This window comes from Budorcas taxicolor, chromosome 5 (assembly GCF_023091745.1).
Source record: "Budorcas taxicolor isolate Tak-1 chromosome 5, Takin1.1, whole genome shotgun sequence".
NCBI lineage: Eukaryota > Metazoa > Chordata > Mammalia > Artiodactyla > Bovidae > Budorcas > Budorcas taxicolor.
In genome coordinates, this window is record NC_068914.1 from 156,238,364 (window position 1) to 156,252,256 (window position 13,893).

At 44.8% G+C, this 13,893-nt stretch overlaps 1 protein-coding gene across 1 annotated transcript; it reads right to left on the reverse strand.

The window, feature by feature from the left end:
- Nucleotides 1-2,706: 2,706 nt before the first annotated feature.
- On the reverse strand, nucleotides 2,707-12,256 carry SNU13 (small nuclear ribonucleoprotein 13). The gene is made up of 3 exons (XM_052640120.1): nucleotides 12,138-12,256; nucleotides 4,014-4,134; nucleotides 2,707-3,096 (listed from the first exon to the last, which is right to left on the reverse strand). The coding sequence occupies exons 1-3, from the start codon at nucleotides 12,138-12,140 to the stop codon at nucleotides 2,834-2,836; spliced, it is 387 nt and encodes a 128-aa protein (XP_052496080.1). The 5' UTR covers nucleotides 12,141-12,256; the 3' UTR covers nucleotides 2,707-2,833.
- Between the last annotated feature and the right edge of the window lie 1,637 nt (nucleotides 12,257-13,893).

Genomic DNA, 13,893 nt, shown 5'->3' on the forward strand with positions numbered 1-13,893 from the left:
AAGAGTTCAAGGGTCAAACAAAACATGGGTAATGTGAATGATGTTAGAAAAATAACCACTGAGGTCTGTGATAAAGAGCAATTGTGTGATCTCTGTTTCTCTGTAGATTAATAATGCTTGCCTTCTCTGCTGTTGAGCTCCTGGGAGAAAAACCATCATGTCCAAACATAATTTGGTTGGGCTTTTGTAAGCTCACAAGTCAGATTTAGTAGATTTACATCTTGGCTCCATCACACACATACAAATGATAGTAGGCAATTTACTTCGCATTTTCAAGCCTCAGTTTACTGATAAGAATAATAACGCGGAATAATGAAAATAAGAAAACACGTAAATGGACAAAGTGCTCAAAAGGCACAAACTTACCTAACTCCTTAAGACTGCAAACATGCTTCAGTCCAGCAGGTGGTGGTGACGCACGGCCACTGAGCAAAAATGGCCTGCGCTTGCACGCCGCAAACCTGGCGCAGAGAGCACGCGGGGATGGGAGGAACGGGGAGGTGCACCCGCCTAAGTGGCAGTCCGCAGAGGCAGGTGGGGGCGGGGCTGCTGGAGAGAACTGCTGCGTCTGTGCACGTGTGTATATGCCTCCAGGCCGAATGCAGAGGGGACATCTCTTTTAATGTCTTATTAAAAGGGTAGAAGCAAAGCAGGACCATGAAATCTGGGAGAGCCTGGTCATCCACTTCTCCGTTGCCTTCAAACAAAATTCCAGCCTCAAGTCCATCTGAGAGGGAAACACACACCTATTATAATGGACCGGGAGCTATGACGACTATCCAGCCTTTCCGGTTTGATCCCAAACCATCCCTGAGTGTGTAATCTTCATTGTAACTGACTGTATCACACATGAAAGCCAGTCTTGCCTGAGGTTTACTCTGGACACACATGCAGCTGGGACCTTCTCACCTGTAGGCCCTGCCAGCACTTCCGCGTTCTTCATCACTAGAGCAATTCTGACATGGTCATATTGCTTTTTATTTTTTGGCTGCACTGGGTCTTCGTTGCTGCTTAAGGGCTTTCTCTAGTGGCCATGCTGGGGGGCTACTCTCTAATTGTGGTACACAGGCTTCTCGTGGTGGCTTCTGTTGTTGCCAAGCACGGGCTTTAGAACACGCAGGCTCAGTAGTTGTGCAAGGGTTTACTACCCCCTGCCTCATGGTGAAGGAAATGGCAACCCACTCCAGTATTCTTGCCTGGAGAATCCCATGGACAGAGGAGCCTGGCAGGCTACAGTCCACAGGGTTGCAGAGTCAGACATGACTTAGCAACACCACCACCACCACCGCCACCTGCCTTGTGCAATGTGGGATCCCTAGCGGATCAGAGATCGAACTTGCACCCCTGCATTAGCAGGTGGAGTCTTAACCACTGGATCACCAGGAAATTCCAGAGGTTGGATTACTTCATCCCCCTTCACCCCTAAATTATTTCAGTCTTTTACGGTATGACACATAAAGATAGATATGCTGGAGTGAGCCCAAGATTACTAGCCCAGTAGGAACAGAACAGGTTTTAGCACAACAGGGTAGTTTTAGCTTCCCTAGGAACCCACTGCTGGAGAGGTTACATTCTAGTGGGTAAAGGCCAGGTTTGCTGCTAAACATTCTACATTCTAAGCATACAGGGCAGGCTCCTATAGGAAAAGATTATCCAACCAAAAATATCAACAGTGCTGAAGTTGAGAAATCCTCTTCCAGAGTGACAGCGACACCTCAATGATTAAGTCTGAATATTCTGAACCGCCAGAAGTCATCTGGAAGTGACTACGGCTTTTGCACAGCTTCCTGGTGAAAACTGAGAAACTACGAGAAACTATTAACCACTCTAATGCTTCAATCAAGTATCAGCTGGACGCCTACCAAGAATCACACTTTCTTTAAACTGGGATATGAATGTATGTATTCTTTATTAGGATGCTCACAAGAACGACACATTAGCACTGTCCTTCTGGTGGGACAGAGAATACACATCTGACCCACATCATAGCAGGAGACAGGCCTGGGGAACGGCTCTCAGAGCTGATACAAGGGTCCACTGAAGAAACTGCCATTCAGCAAAGCGAGGATGCTTCCTGGATTCCACCGTCTCTGCTGCAGCTTCCAGTCAGTCCTCCGTGATGGGCCCAGAATCCTCCATTCCAGAACCTCCTGCCGTGCCTTCAAGACCTAGGTCAAGTGGCCCATGTCTCACCCACCCGGGTGCCTCTGGAATTTGGCAGCATGTCTCTTTGGTATGCTGCTGCCCCGCCACCCTCAGGGGGCAAAGGTGGGAGCTGGGGGGAATACATTACCAAAAGCAAACAGCAGGGTACATCAGCAACCGACACTTTGGGCATACACCCAACAACCTCACAGAACACATGCTTCCTCCCCAAATGGCACATTACGGCCTGCAGAGCAAAGAAAACCCCTTGATGATTCAGATACGTGTGCAACAATCCTGTACGCCGGGAACGAGGGGTACAAGCAGACAGTTATGCCATCATGCCCTGCACAGTAGGAAGCAGGCACCTGAAAGCTGGAACCAATTCTCTATCTCGGCTCTTCCCTGCCTTTAAGTGGTGTTATCCAGCCTGTTCCACCTGTTCTGGGCATTAGTTCATTTTCTAAAAGGGAGAATAAGATGGCAGAGAGGAAGGGTCGAGATTAGGGGAGGGGCTGACAACCTGTAAAACAAGACAATACAAAAATGCAAAAACCAAACTGAGCATTAAAATACTTTATAACAACAGAAGGTAGCTGGAAACACTACGTGCTAACAGACAATATGACACATAACTCGGGGTGGGGGTGCAGAGGAGTCAGCTGGGAGTGCGGCTGAGGCCACCGGTTTAGACCAAGAGCCTTTCGATGGACTGCTGGATGGACTGGATCTGCTGCTTCAGTTGTGAGCCCTCTTTGATGGTGACGGAGCAGGCGATGACAGGCCTGGAGACCCCGCAGGCTCGCCCCAGAGCCTGCTTGGAGCGCACGAACACATAGGGCACGTTCTTGTCCTCACACAGCAGCGGGAGGTGCAGGATGATCTCCAAGGGCTCCGCATCTGCAGCCATCACGATGAACTCAGAGATGCCTCTGTTGAGGGTTTTGGTGGCTGCGGAGAGAAGGACATGAAGTCAACAGGTGATGGGGGCTGGGGCAGGGAAGGCACAACAAAGCAATTTCCAAGGAAAAGAAAACAGGTGCAAGAAAAATGGGCAGAAATGTCCAGGACTAGGCAATCCTCTGTCCCACAGTGGCCCTGGGAGGAGATAGGGAGCCAAGCATCAAATCTCCAATGCCTTCCTCAAACTCTACATCAAACCCGTCAGTTCTGTCAAAATGCACTCTAAATCCTAAAAAGAGCCCTCTGTTCCTGTCCTCTGCCACCACACTCCCCGAGCTTCACCAGCAGGAAGCAGTGCAGTGCGGCACTTCTCCAGCCCCGTGACCAAGGATCAGGAGTCCCCATTCTGATCTGCCAGGATCAATACTTCAGAAAGCTCACATCACGCGCAACTCACCAAGCAAGCTCAACACCCCACAGCACTGTTCAAATCCTTATCATCTTATTTAACTTACACTTTTATTTCTGGCTGTTCCGGTCTTCCTTGCTGCTTGGGCTTTTCTCTAGTTGTGGGAAGCAGGGGCTACTCTCTCAGTGGTGGTGTGCGGGCTTCTCACTGCAGTGCCTTCTCTTGCTGAGCAGCACAGGCTCAAGAGTCGTGGCACACAGGCTTAGATGCTCAGCTGCGTGTGGGATCTTCCCAGACCAGGGTTCTAACTGTGTCTCCTGCATTGGTGAGTGGATTCTTCACCACTGAGCTACCAGTGAAACCCCCTCAAATGCTTATCCGTGACTGCTTATCTCTGTGACCCAGTGCTAGCCCGCAGGCCACACACGCTGCTGCTCCCCATGGTGGGCCTAATCAAAAGCACCCAGCCCTCTTTCCACCTTGGAAATCTAGGCCAGACCCCAGACAGGGACGGTGCTGCTGACACTCCTCTCGGACCATCCTCTGGCTGCCTTACCCTCATTGGCTCCTTTTCGAAGCTGCTTGTAGTTACATGACTGCTGAACAAGGTCCAGTAGTTTCTTGGTGAGGTGGGCATCTGCAAGAGGGTAGGCCTTTGGATTGACGTCAGCCTCGGTCTGTTGCAGGGAAATCAAAGCACGAGTCAAACTGAACCAGAAGTTGTTCCAGACAAGTCACAAAGAACTTCAACCAAAAACTGAGAGGGACAATACGGAGCTTCCCTACTTCCCCTCCCCCAAACACACACATTTAATTTATTTACTGAATCTAAACAAGTATAATTTATAGAAACCCAGCACAAAGTTCTATTTCCTTTATATTTGAATCTTCAGTTTTCAGTAAGAATCCTGGTTTCCAAAACATCAAAGTATTTTCTCATTTATTCTACCCTGCAATTCACATAAAATAGTTTCAGAGTTGCTATACCAATACTACCTCCATCAACTATAAACCCAGCGAGGTCAAAATTTCCTTTTAATCTCACAATATATCCAACTAAAACCATCCAGTCAGAGTACTATATTCAAAAGTTATTCAAACTATATTTTACCTTATGGCTATCAATCTGATATACAATGAAGGTTCCTTTGGAGTAACAGGCAAATTTGGCCTTGGAATGGGGAATGAAGCAGGGCAAAGACTAATAGCGTTTTGCCAAGAAAATGCACTGGTCATAGCAAACACCCTCTTCCAACAACACAAGAGAATACTACACATGGACATCACCAGATGGTCAACACCAAAATCAGAGTGATCATATTCTTTGCAGCCAAAGATGCAGAAGCTCTATACAGTCAACAAAAACAAGACCGGGAGCTGACAGTGGCTCAGATCATGAGCTCCTTATTACCAAAGTCAGACTCAAATTGAAGAAAGTAGGGAAAACCGCTAGACCATTCAGGTATGACCTAAATCAAATCCATTATGATTATACAGTGGAAGCAAGAAATAGATTTAAGGGCCTAGATCTGATAGACAGAGTGCGTGATGAACTATGGAATGAGGTTCGTGACATTGTACAGGAGACAGGGATCAAGACCATCCCCATGGAAAAGAAATGCAAAAAAGCACAATGGCTGTCTGGGGAGGCCTTACAAATAGCTGTGAAAAGAAGAAAGGTGAAAAGCAAAGGAGAAAAGGAAAAATATAAGCATCTGAATGCAGAATTCCAAAGAATAGCAAGAGATAAGAAAGCCTTCTTCAGCGATCAATGCAAAGACATAGAGGAAAAGAACAGAATGGGAAAGACTAGAGATCTCTTTAAGAAAATTAGAGATACCAAGGGAACATTTCATGCAAAGATGGGCTTGATAAAGGACAGAAATGGTCTGGACCTAACGGAAGCAGAAGATATTAAGAAGAGGTGGCAAGAATAAACAGAAAAACTGTACAAAAAAGATCTTCACGACCCGGATAATCACGATGGTGTGATCACTCATCTAGAGCCAGACATCCTGAAATATGAAGTCAAGTGGGCCTTAGAAAGCATCACTATGAACAAAGCTAGTGGAGGTGATGGAATTCCAGTTGAGCTATTTCAAATCCTGAAAGATGATGCTGTGAAAGTGCTGCACTCAATATGCCAGCAAATTTGGAAAACTCAGCAGTGGCCACAGGACTGGAAAAGGTCAGTTTTCATTCCAATCCCAAAGAAAGGCAATGCCAAAGAATGCTCAAACTACCGCACAATTGCACTTATCTCACATGCTAGTAAAGTAATGCTCAAAATTCTCCAAGCCAGGCTTCAGCAATACATGAACCGTGAACTTCCTGATGTTCAAGCTGGTTTTAGAAAAGCCAGAGGAACCAGAGATCAAATTGCCAACATCCGCTGGATCATGGAAAAAGCAAGAGTTCCAGAAAAACATCTATTTCTGCTTTATTGACTATGCCAAAGCCTTTGACTGTGTGGATCACAATAAACTGTGGAAAATTCTTGAAGAGATGGGAATATTAGACAACATGACCTGCCTCTTGAGAAATCTGTATGCAGGTCAGGAAGCAACAGTTAGAACTGGACATGGAACAACAGACTGGTTCCAAATAGGAAAAGGAGTGCGTCAAGGCTGTATATGGTCACCCTGCTTATTTAACTTCTATGCAGAGTACACCATGAGAAACGCTGGACTGGAAGAAACACAAGCTGGAATCAAGATTGCCGGGAGAAATATCAATCACCTAAGATATGCAGATGACACCACCCTTATGGCAGAAAGTGAAGAGGAACTAAAAAGCCTCTTGATGAAAGTGAAAGAGGAGACTGAAAAAGTTGGCTTAAAGCTCAACATTCAGAAAGATTCAGAAGATCATGGCATCCAGTCCCATCACTTCATGGGAAATAGATGGGGAAACAGTGGAAACAGTGTCAGACTTTATTTGTTTTGGGCTCCAAAATCACTGCAGATGGTGACTGCAGCCATTAAATTAAAAGACACTTACTCCTTGGAAGAAAAGTTATAATTAACGTAGATAGCATATTCAAAAGCAGAGACATTACTTTGTTGACTAAGGCCCATCTAGTCAAGGCTATGGTTTTTCCAGTGGTCATGTATGGATGTGAGAGTGGACTGTGAAGAAGGCTGAGTGCAGAAGAATTGATGCTTTTGAACTGTGGTGTTGGAGAAGACTCTTGAGAGTCCCTTGGACTGCAAGGAGATCCAACCAGTCCATTCTGAAGGAGATCAGCCCTGGGATTTCTTTGGAAGGAATGATGCTAAAGCTGAAACTCCAGGCAGGAGGAGAAGAGGACCACAGAGGATGAGATGGCTGGATGGCATCACTGACTCGATGGACGTGAGTCTGAGTGAACTCTGGGAGTTGGTGATGGACAGGGAGGCCTGGCGTGCTGCGATTCATGGGGTCGCAAAGAGTCGGACACGACTGAGCGACTAAACTGAACTGCAGCAACCAGGAGAAGGCAATGGCAACCCACTCCAGTCCTCTTGCCTGGAAAATCCCATAGACGGAGGAGCCTTGTAGGCTGCAGTCCATGGCGTCACACAGAGTCGGACACGACTCAAGCGACTTAGCAGCAGCGGCAACGAAGGGAGAATACTATATATTTGATATTAACGAATTATTAAATTTGTGGGTATTGTAGTGGCATCGAAGTTGTTGAAACTTCTCATTTTACAGACGCATACCTATAATCTGTATAATTTTATCTGTAATACCTATAGATAAAATGCAACCCCATTGGATCCATTGCAAAATAACACATATAAAACAAACTCAGTGGTGCCTCGCCTATTCCATTTCTCCTACCCTATTTTCACCTCTGGACTTTTTTTTTATTAATTTCTCATTTGCTTTCCCTGTGATTCTTTTTACAAATATGTATTTTATTATATACATAACCTGGGTGCAGCCCACATTACCATTCCTGAGCACCGAGCAGTTTGCCAGCAGTGCTGCGGTCTAACCCTGGGTTTGGAAGCTGGAGTGCGGCACGCAGCTTGTGGCACGCGGTGACCCATGGGCGATGGCCCAGTGGATATACTCACCATGTTGAGTCCGCCTTGAACGTCTCCTGCCTGATCCCCCAGGAGCTTGGAAGCGACCCCCCAACCCACCGCCGCAGAGGAACTAGAAGAGAAGTCAGCGGAAGTGACGTAGAGAACCCGCTCGGACCCGGAAGCCTGGTCCCACACACCAACACAACGCACTGGGTCAATCTGTCATGGTACCAGGGTGATGAGAAATTAGAGGAAGTTCGAGACTTCCCTGGTGGCTCAGATGGTTAAGTGTCTGTCTACAATGAGGGAGACCCGGGTTCGATCCCTGGGTCGGGAAGATCCCCTGGAGAAGGAAATGAGAATCCACTTCAGTACTATTGCCTGGAAAATTCCATGGACAGAGGCGCCTGGTAGGCTACAGTCCATGGGGTCGGAAAGAGTCAGACATGACTGAGCGACTTCACTTTCGAGATGTTTCATGAAGTGGGAAAGATCTCTAATTATTTGCTCTTCTTCATACAGCCAGGTGGCTCAGTGGTGAAGAATCCGCCTGCAATGCAGGAGACTTAAGAGATGAGGGTTCAATCCCTGGGTCAGGAAGATCCCTTGGAGGAGGAAATGGCAAGCCACTCTAGTATTCTTGCTTGGAAAATCCCATGGACAGAGGAGCCTGGTGGGCTATATACTTCTTTGTTAGAGTCCGACATGGCCAAGCGACTAACAGCGACTGAGCACGCACATACATTTTATAATTAGGTTTTTCAAATTCTACCAAAAAAAAAGAAAGAAAGAAAAAGAAAAAGCCTGCTGGGATAGCATTGATTTGTAGATTTAAAGTAATCCCAATTAGGATAAAACACCTTTAAGATACAGAATCTGTCAAACCAGTTAAGGATATATATTTACTTAACTCTTTAGTGCTTTTAAATAAAGCTTTATAATTTCTCCAAAAGCCTTAGTATCTTTTAGATTTACTCAGATATTTCAGCTTAAGAAAATTCACCCTATTCCTTAATATTTTAAGAACTTTTATAAATGAATTGGCACTGAATTCTATCATATTTTTTGAATGAGATGGATGAGTTAAGACTCTTCTCCTTTATTCTTAAAGTTTTTCTAGTGTTGGTTGCACAAGGTTGTAAATATAAGAACAACCACTGAGTTATACTTATTTTTTTTCTACTACACACTTGTTTTTAAAATTGATGCATAACTGACCTATGATATTATGTTAGTTCCAGGTGCACAACACTGTTATTTGATATTTCTATACAAACTGATCACCACTGACTCACACACTAAAGAGCGGAACTTTATGGTATGAAATTATCTCAATAAAGCTATTGTTTAAAGTAGGTGTAGTGGCTCAGATGCCACAATGCAGGAGGCCAGGGTTCAATCCCTGGGTCAGCAAGATCGCTTGCAGAATGGAATGGCTACCCACTCTAGTATTCTTGCCTGGAGAATTCCATGGACAGAGGAGGCTGGTGGACCAAAGTCCATGGAGTTTCAAGAGTCAGACAGGACTCAGCAACTAACACTTAAAATTTTTCCATGTTAAAAAAGTTTTAGTTAGAAAAACAAAACTTTAGTTTTTCTTACTGAATTATAATTAACATACAATATTAACTTTGTTTCTTTACTATTATTCAGCCCTCCTACTTCTACGTTAATTTGTTTTGATTCTATTTTTTTCAGGTATTTGTTCCTCTAAGTTTCTGTATTTATAGATATATCACATTGCTCATATTTTCTTGATTAATCTCATCAGAGGGGACTTTTCAAATACTCTTCTGATTCTGCCCACCTTACAATAAGATATATTTTCTATTTCAGTAGTTTCTGCTTTTCTTTCATGTTATTTTGTCCTTTTGATCTTTTCCTAGCTTTTTAATGGCCGCCCCCATCTTAGGTTCCAATACTTTAGTTGTACCCTACATACTCTGATATTTGGTATTTCCATTATTGTTCAGTTCTGTTTTCAAATTTCCCTTATTATTTTCAATTTGACCCAGGAGTTCTTTACATCCTCTTCACACTTTGTTTCTATGTCATCTGCATTTTAGTTGAGAGAATATGGTCTATACTATTATCAATCTTTATCTTCTATAATTGATGGGTGCAGCATTCACTGGTTTCACTACCACCACTAGATCCAGGTTTATTCATAGTGTTATTCACATCTTCTATTTCCATACTGATGTTTTGGCTTCACAATCAATTAAATGCTACATAACTGCGTATCTACTTCTTCTTGTAATTATGTCATCCTCATTTTACCTGTACTTTCTTTCCTTCGAGTGTCGTGTACCCACCCCACCCGCCCCCGCCATTTTCCACTCTAGTGATTTGGAGTTATCTTTATTTTTTTGATGGCTACTGAGAAATCACAACTTATGTTTTTAACTCATCAAAATCTAACGCTCACCAATAACGTCACAATTAACCGCTTCTTAAACAGTTAAGTTCCCAGAAACACTTTAATTCCTATCACTCCTCATAAATATACTTTTTAAAATGCCAAGATATTTTTACTGTAGCTTCCAATCACCCATCTCTGGGAACTAGGACTCTCATCTCTTAATAAACATCAAAGGCATAAAAGGGGAAGACTTCAGGAGATCCACTATGATCATCGGTCCCAACACTTCATGGCAAACAAATGGGGAAACAATGGAAACAGTGACAGACTATTCTCTTGGGCTCCAAAATCACTGCAGATGGTGACTGCAGCCATCAAATTAAAAGACGCTTGCTCCTTGGAAGAAACTGAAGTGAGTCACTCAGTTGTGTTCAACTCTTTGTGATCCCGTACAGTCCATGGAATTCTCTAGGCCAGAATACTGGAGTGGGTAGTCTTTCCCTTCTCTAGGGAATCTTCCCAACCCAGGTCTTCTGCATTGTAGGCAGATTCTGAAAAGCTATGACCAACCTAGACAGCATATTAAAAAGCAGAGACATTACTTTGTCAACAAACGTCTGTCTAAGTCAAAGCTATGATTTCCCCAGTAGTCATGTATGGATGTGAGAGAGAGTTGGCCCATAAAGAAAGCTGAGCCCTGAGGAATCAATGCTTTTGAACTGTGGTGTTGGAGAAGGCTTTTGAGAGTCCCTTGGACTGCAAGGAGATCAAACCAGTCAATCCTAAAGGAATCAGTCCTGAATATTCATTGGAAGAACCAATGCTGAAGTCCAATACTCTGGCCACCAGATGCAAAGAACTGACTCACTGGAAAAGACCCTGGTGCTGGGAAAGATTGAAGGCAGGAGGAGAAGGGGACAACAGAGGATGAGATGGTTGGATGGCATCACCAACTGGATGGATAAGAGTTTGAGCAAGCTCTGGAAGTTGGTAATGGACAGGGAAGCCTGGCCTGTTGCAAGTCCATGGGGTAGCAAAGAGCTGGATACGGCTGAGCAACTGAACTGAACTGAAAGAGGAGTTACTTTCTTGGTTTAATAATAAAAGTCAACAACAACGACAACAAAAGTTCCACTCAATTTTAAAGCCAAACCACCGACCTTATAAATAGCAACTGAAAGTTGCTTAGGGTGTATTTATTCACCTTTTAATTTTTCCAAGGGTTAATTAAATGAGTGAATGAATGAAATCTTACTGCTAGACAACTTTAACCCGTAGCTTGATGTCTTTGTTCTCCTCCTACACCAGACAGCCAAAACCTGCAAGTTTTGATTTGACAATAAATACTGCATGCTCACTCTCTCCATACCAGGCGCAAAGGCAATTAAATGTATTATTAAACTGAGACCACCTGATTCCAAAACTATTCAAGGAACTCCGAAAAATGAGCACTAGTTTAGAAGGTTCAAGTTCTAGACTCAGCAAATACCAACCTCAAAATGGGGGTGGAGCAGCAGGAAAGATATCCATTGGGACCCAAGAACCGTTAAAAGGATTAAACCTCATTATGAAAGTCGAATTGTTTTTGCAAACTCTTCCCTCCTTACTAAGTGCCGACCAAAACTAAGTACCAAGGCACACGATCTGATTAAAAAGTTGAGACCATCAAGAGTTTTAGAGGAGCCCCGCACGTGGTGCTACCAGGACTTTTGATTTCTGAGGTTACCGCCTCGCAGGAGGAATCTTTCCTGCATTCCAGGCTGGGGTTCCCTCCAAACGCAGGCTCCAAACGCCAAAGGCCCCTTTAATCCCTGGCACACGTAACTTGCGACAGGCACTAGGCGCAGACCCAAGGAGATATCCTTCTCCCGAACCTCAGCATTGGGAAAGTGGAGCTGGGGAGGTTGATCCAAAACCAGGGTTCCACATCATCCTCTAGGGACCCCTCCAAAAGAAATATAAAACCAATAAAATCAAAATTTCTCATTCGACTTTCTACTCTGTCCCACGTGGGTTGGTCCCTTTCTCCCAGGCCAGGCTATGCCCTCTCTCCGCTCACCAGAGGCCTTCGGCCAGGAGCACTAACTGCTGACAGACGCTCCATCACAGAATCCGGGACTCATCTCTAGCGTTCTAACCTCGGATCGGGAGAAAAGACAGTGCTTGGGGTTACTCGGCCGTCCGAGCTCGAACCCCTCACCGAGCCGGCGAGACTGCGCATGTTCTAAGCCGACAAGCTAGTGAGAGAACAGAACCCCGAGTCTCCCACTTCCTGGCTCTTCAACCAGGCGCACGCACTCACCATAGCTGCGGTTCAGTGGTACCGTCCCTCCTCAAGAAGCACAGGCGACCTCAGAAAAGAACTTTCCGCCGAGAAAAGTCGCAGGGAAGAAGTGGAAATGGCCGCTCGCGGCCGGAAGCGGAAATGACGTTAGAAAGAGGGCGGCTCTCCCCTTAAAGGACACCAGCGCGGAACGACTTAAGTTCTGGGGGAGGGACAGCCTTTGCCGTAGTTTTAGTGTCGTTCTGTTACCGGTTATTGGCAGGAACAGTGAGTTCAATATCCAAAATATAACACACCAAAACAAAGAATTTTAATGGTGTCATTCCATTGCTAGTTTATTTTGTAGCACATTTATGTGATTTTAATATCATTTTTTTAACTCTACGTGGTAGTAAAGGAATGGTATGGAGATAGTAATTGATAATCCTAAATGTTTTCCTTCATATTCAGATATCTTTGTTAAATTTTCTGGTGAAGTGTGGAGTCCACCAGAAGTGGAATCCACCGAGTAGGGAATTCAGTGGAGTAGGGAATTCTTCTTCCGGTTTGGGGATGGAGGTTGAGTTTCTGGCAGGTTGGGTTTGGAGATGTCTAGGACAACCCACTTTCTTCCTGCCCAGCATGCTGCTTTTTCCCTGCGCTGCTCCGAAGTTCCGCTATTTAAAGCTAGACTCATGCCTCATCACCTGTAAGAGGTCCTCCTAGATCCCTCACCACCTCCAAAAAGTTCTCCTGGATCTTTAATAGCCCTTACTTGTGTCTCTTACCAAGACACCAGGCATGTCTTGGGACCATTTGGATCTAGCCAAAAGTAGACTGTAAGGGGTCAGTTCCAGGTATTTCGTTTGGAAACCTGGAAGTAGAGATCCATCAGGGCACTTGGGACTGATGAAGTGCAGCTCTTTAACTTCACAGATACTGAGGCCCAGAGTGGGTACGTTGCTTGTCCAAAGTCACCTAATGACACAATGGCAGAAGCCAGAACCCGACCCTGGGATTTTTGGCTTTCGGCTTGGGTTACTTCCACCACATCTGGTTACTATGCTTGAAAAGCCAGCTGGATGGATTTGAAGTGGCTCCAGGGTTGAACTTTTATTACATGAAAAATCCCATCAGACTTCATCCATGAAGTCTGTGACATCCACAAATCTATGACTTGTCAAATAATAAAATTTGTCTCCAAATTAAGAAATTCCCACTGATGACTCCTGTTAAAGAGGAGAACCTGTGACTTGGACCCTGCTCCTCATCTTCCTTGGATGCAGTTTTATATTTCCATGTTTGTTTGTTTTTAATATTTATTTGGCTGCACCAGGTCTCGGTCAGGGCTTTCCTTGTGGCTCAGCTGGTAAAAAATCGGCCTGAAATGCGGGAGACTTGGGTTTGATCCCTGGGTTGGGAAGATCCCCTGGAGAAGGGAAAGGCTACCCACTCCAGTATTCTGGCCTGGAGAATTCCACGGACTGTATAGTCCATGGGGTTGCAAAGAGTCGGACATGACTAGCGACTTTCACTTCACTTCAGGTCTTAGTTGTGGTATGCGGGATCTTCAGTTGTAACATTCGAGGTCTAGTTCGCTGACCAGGGATCTGCCCGGCAGTACCCCTCTCCCCCTATATTGGGAACACAGAGTCTTAGCCACTGGACTACCTGGGAAGTCCCCATATTTGCATATTAATTGACCCTATCAACTACCGCTGGAGAAGAGTCTTGAGAGTCCTTAGTCTCAATCCTAAAAGAAATCAGTCCTGAATATTCATTGGAAGGACTGATG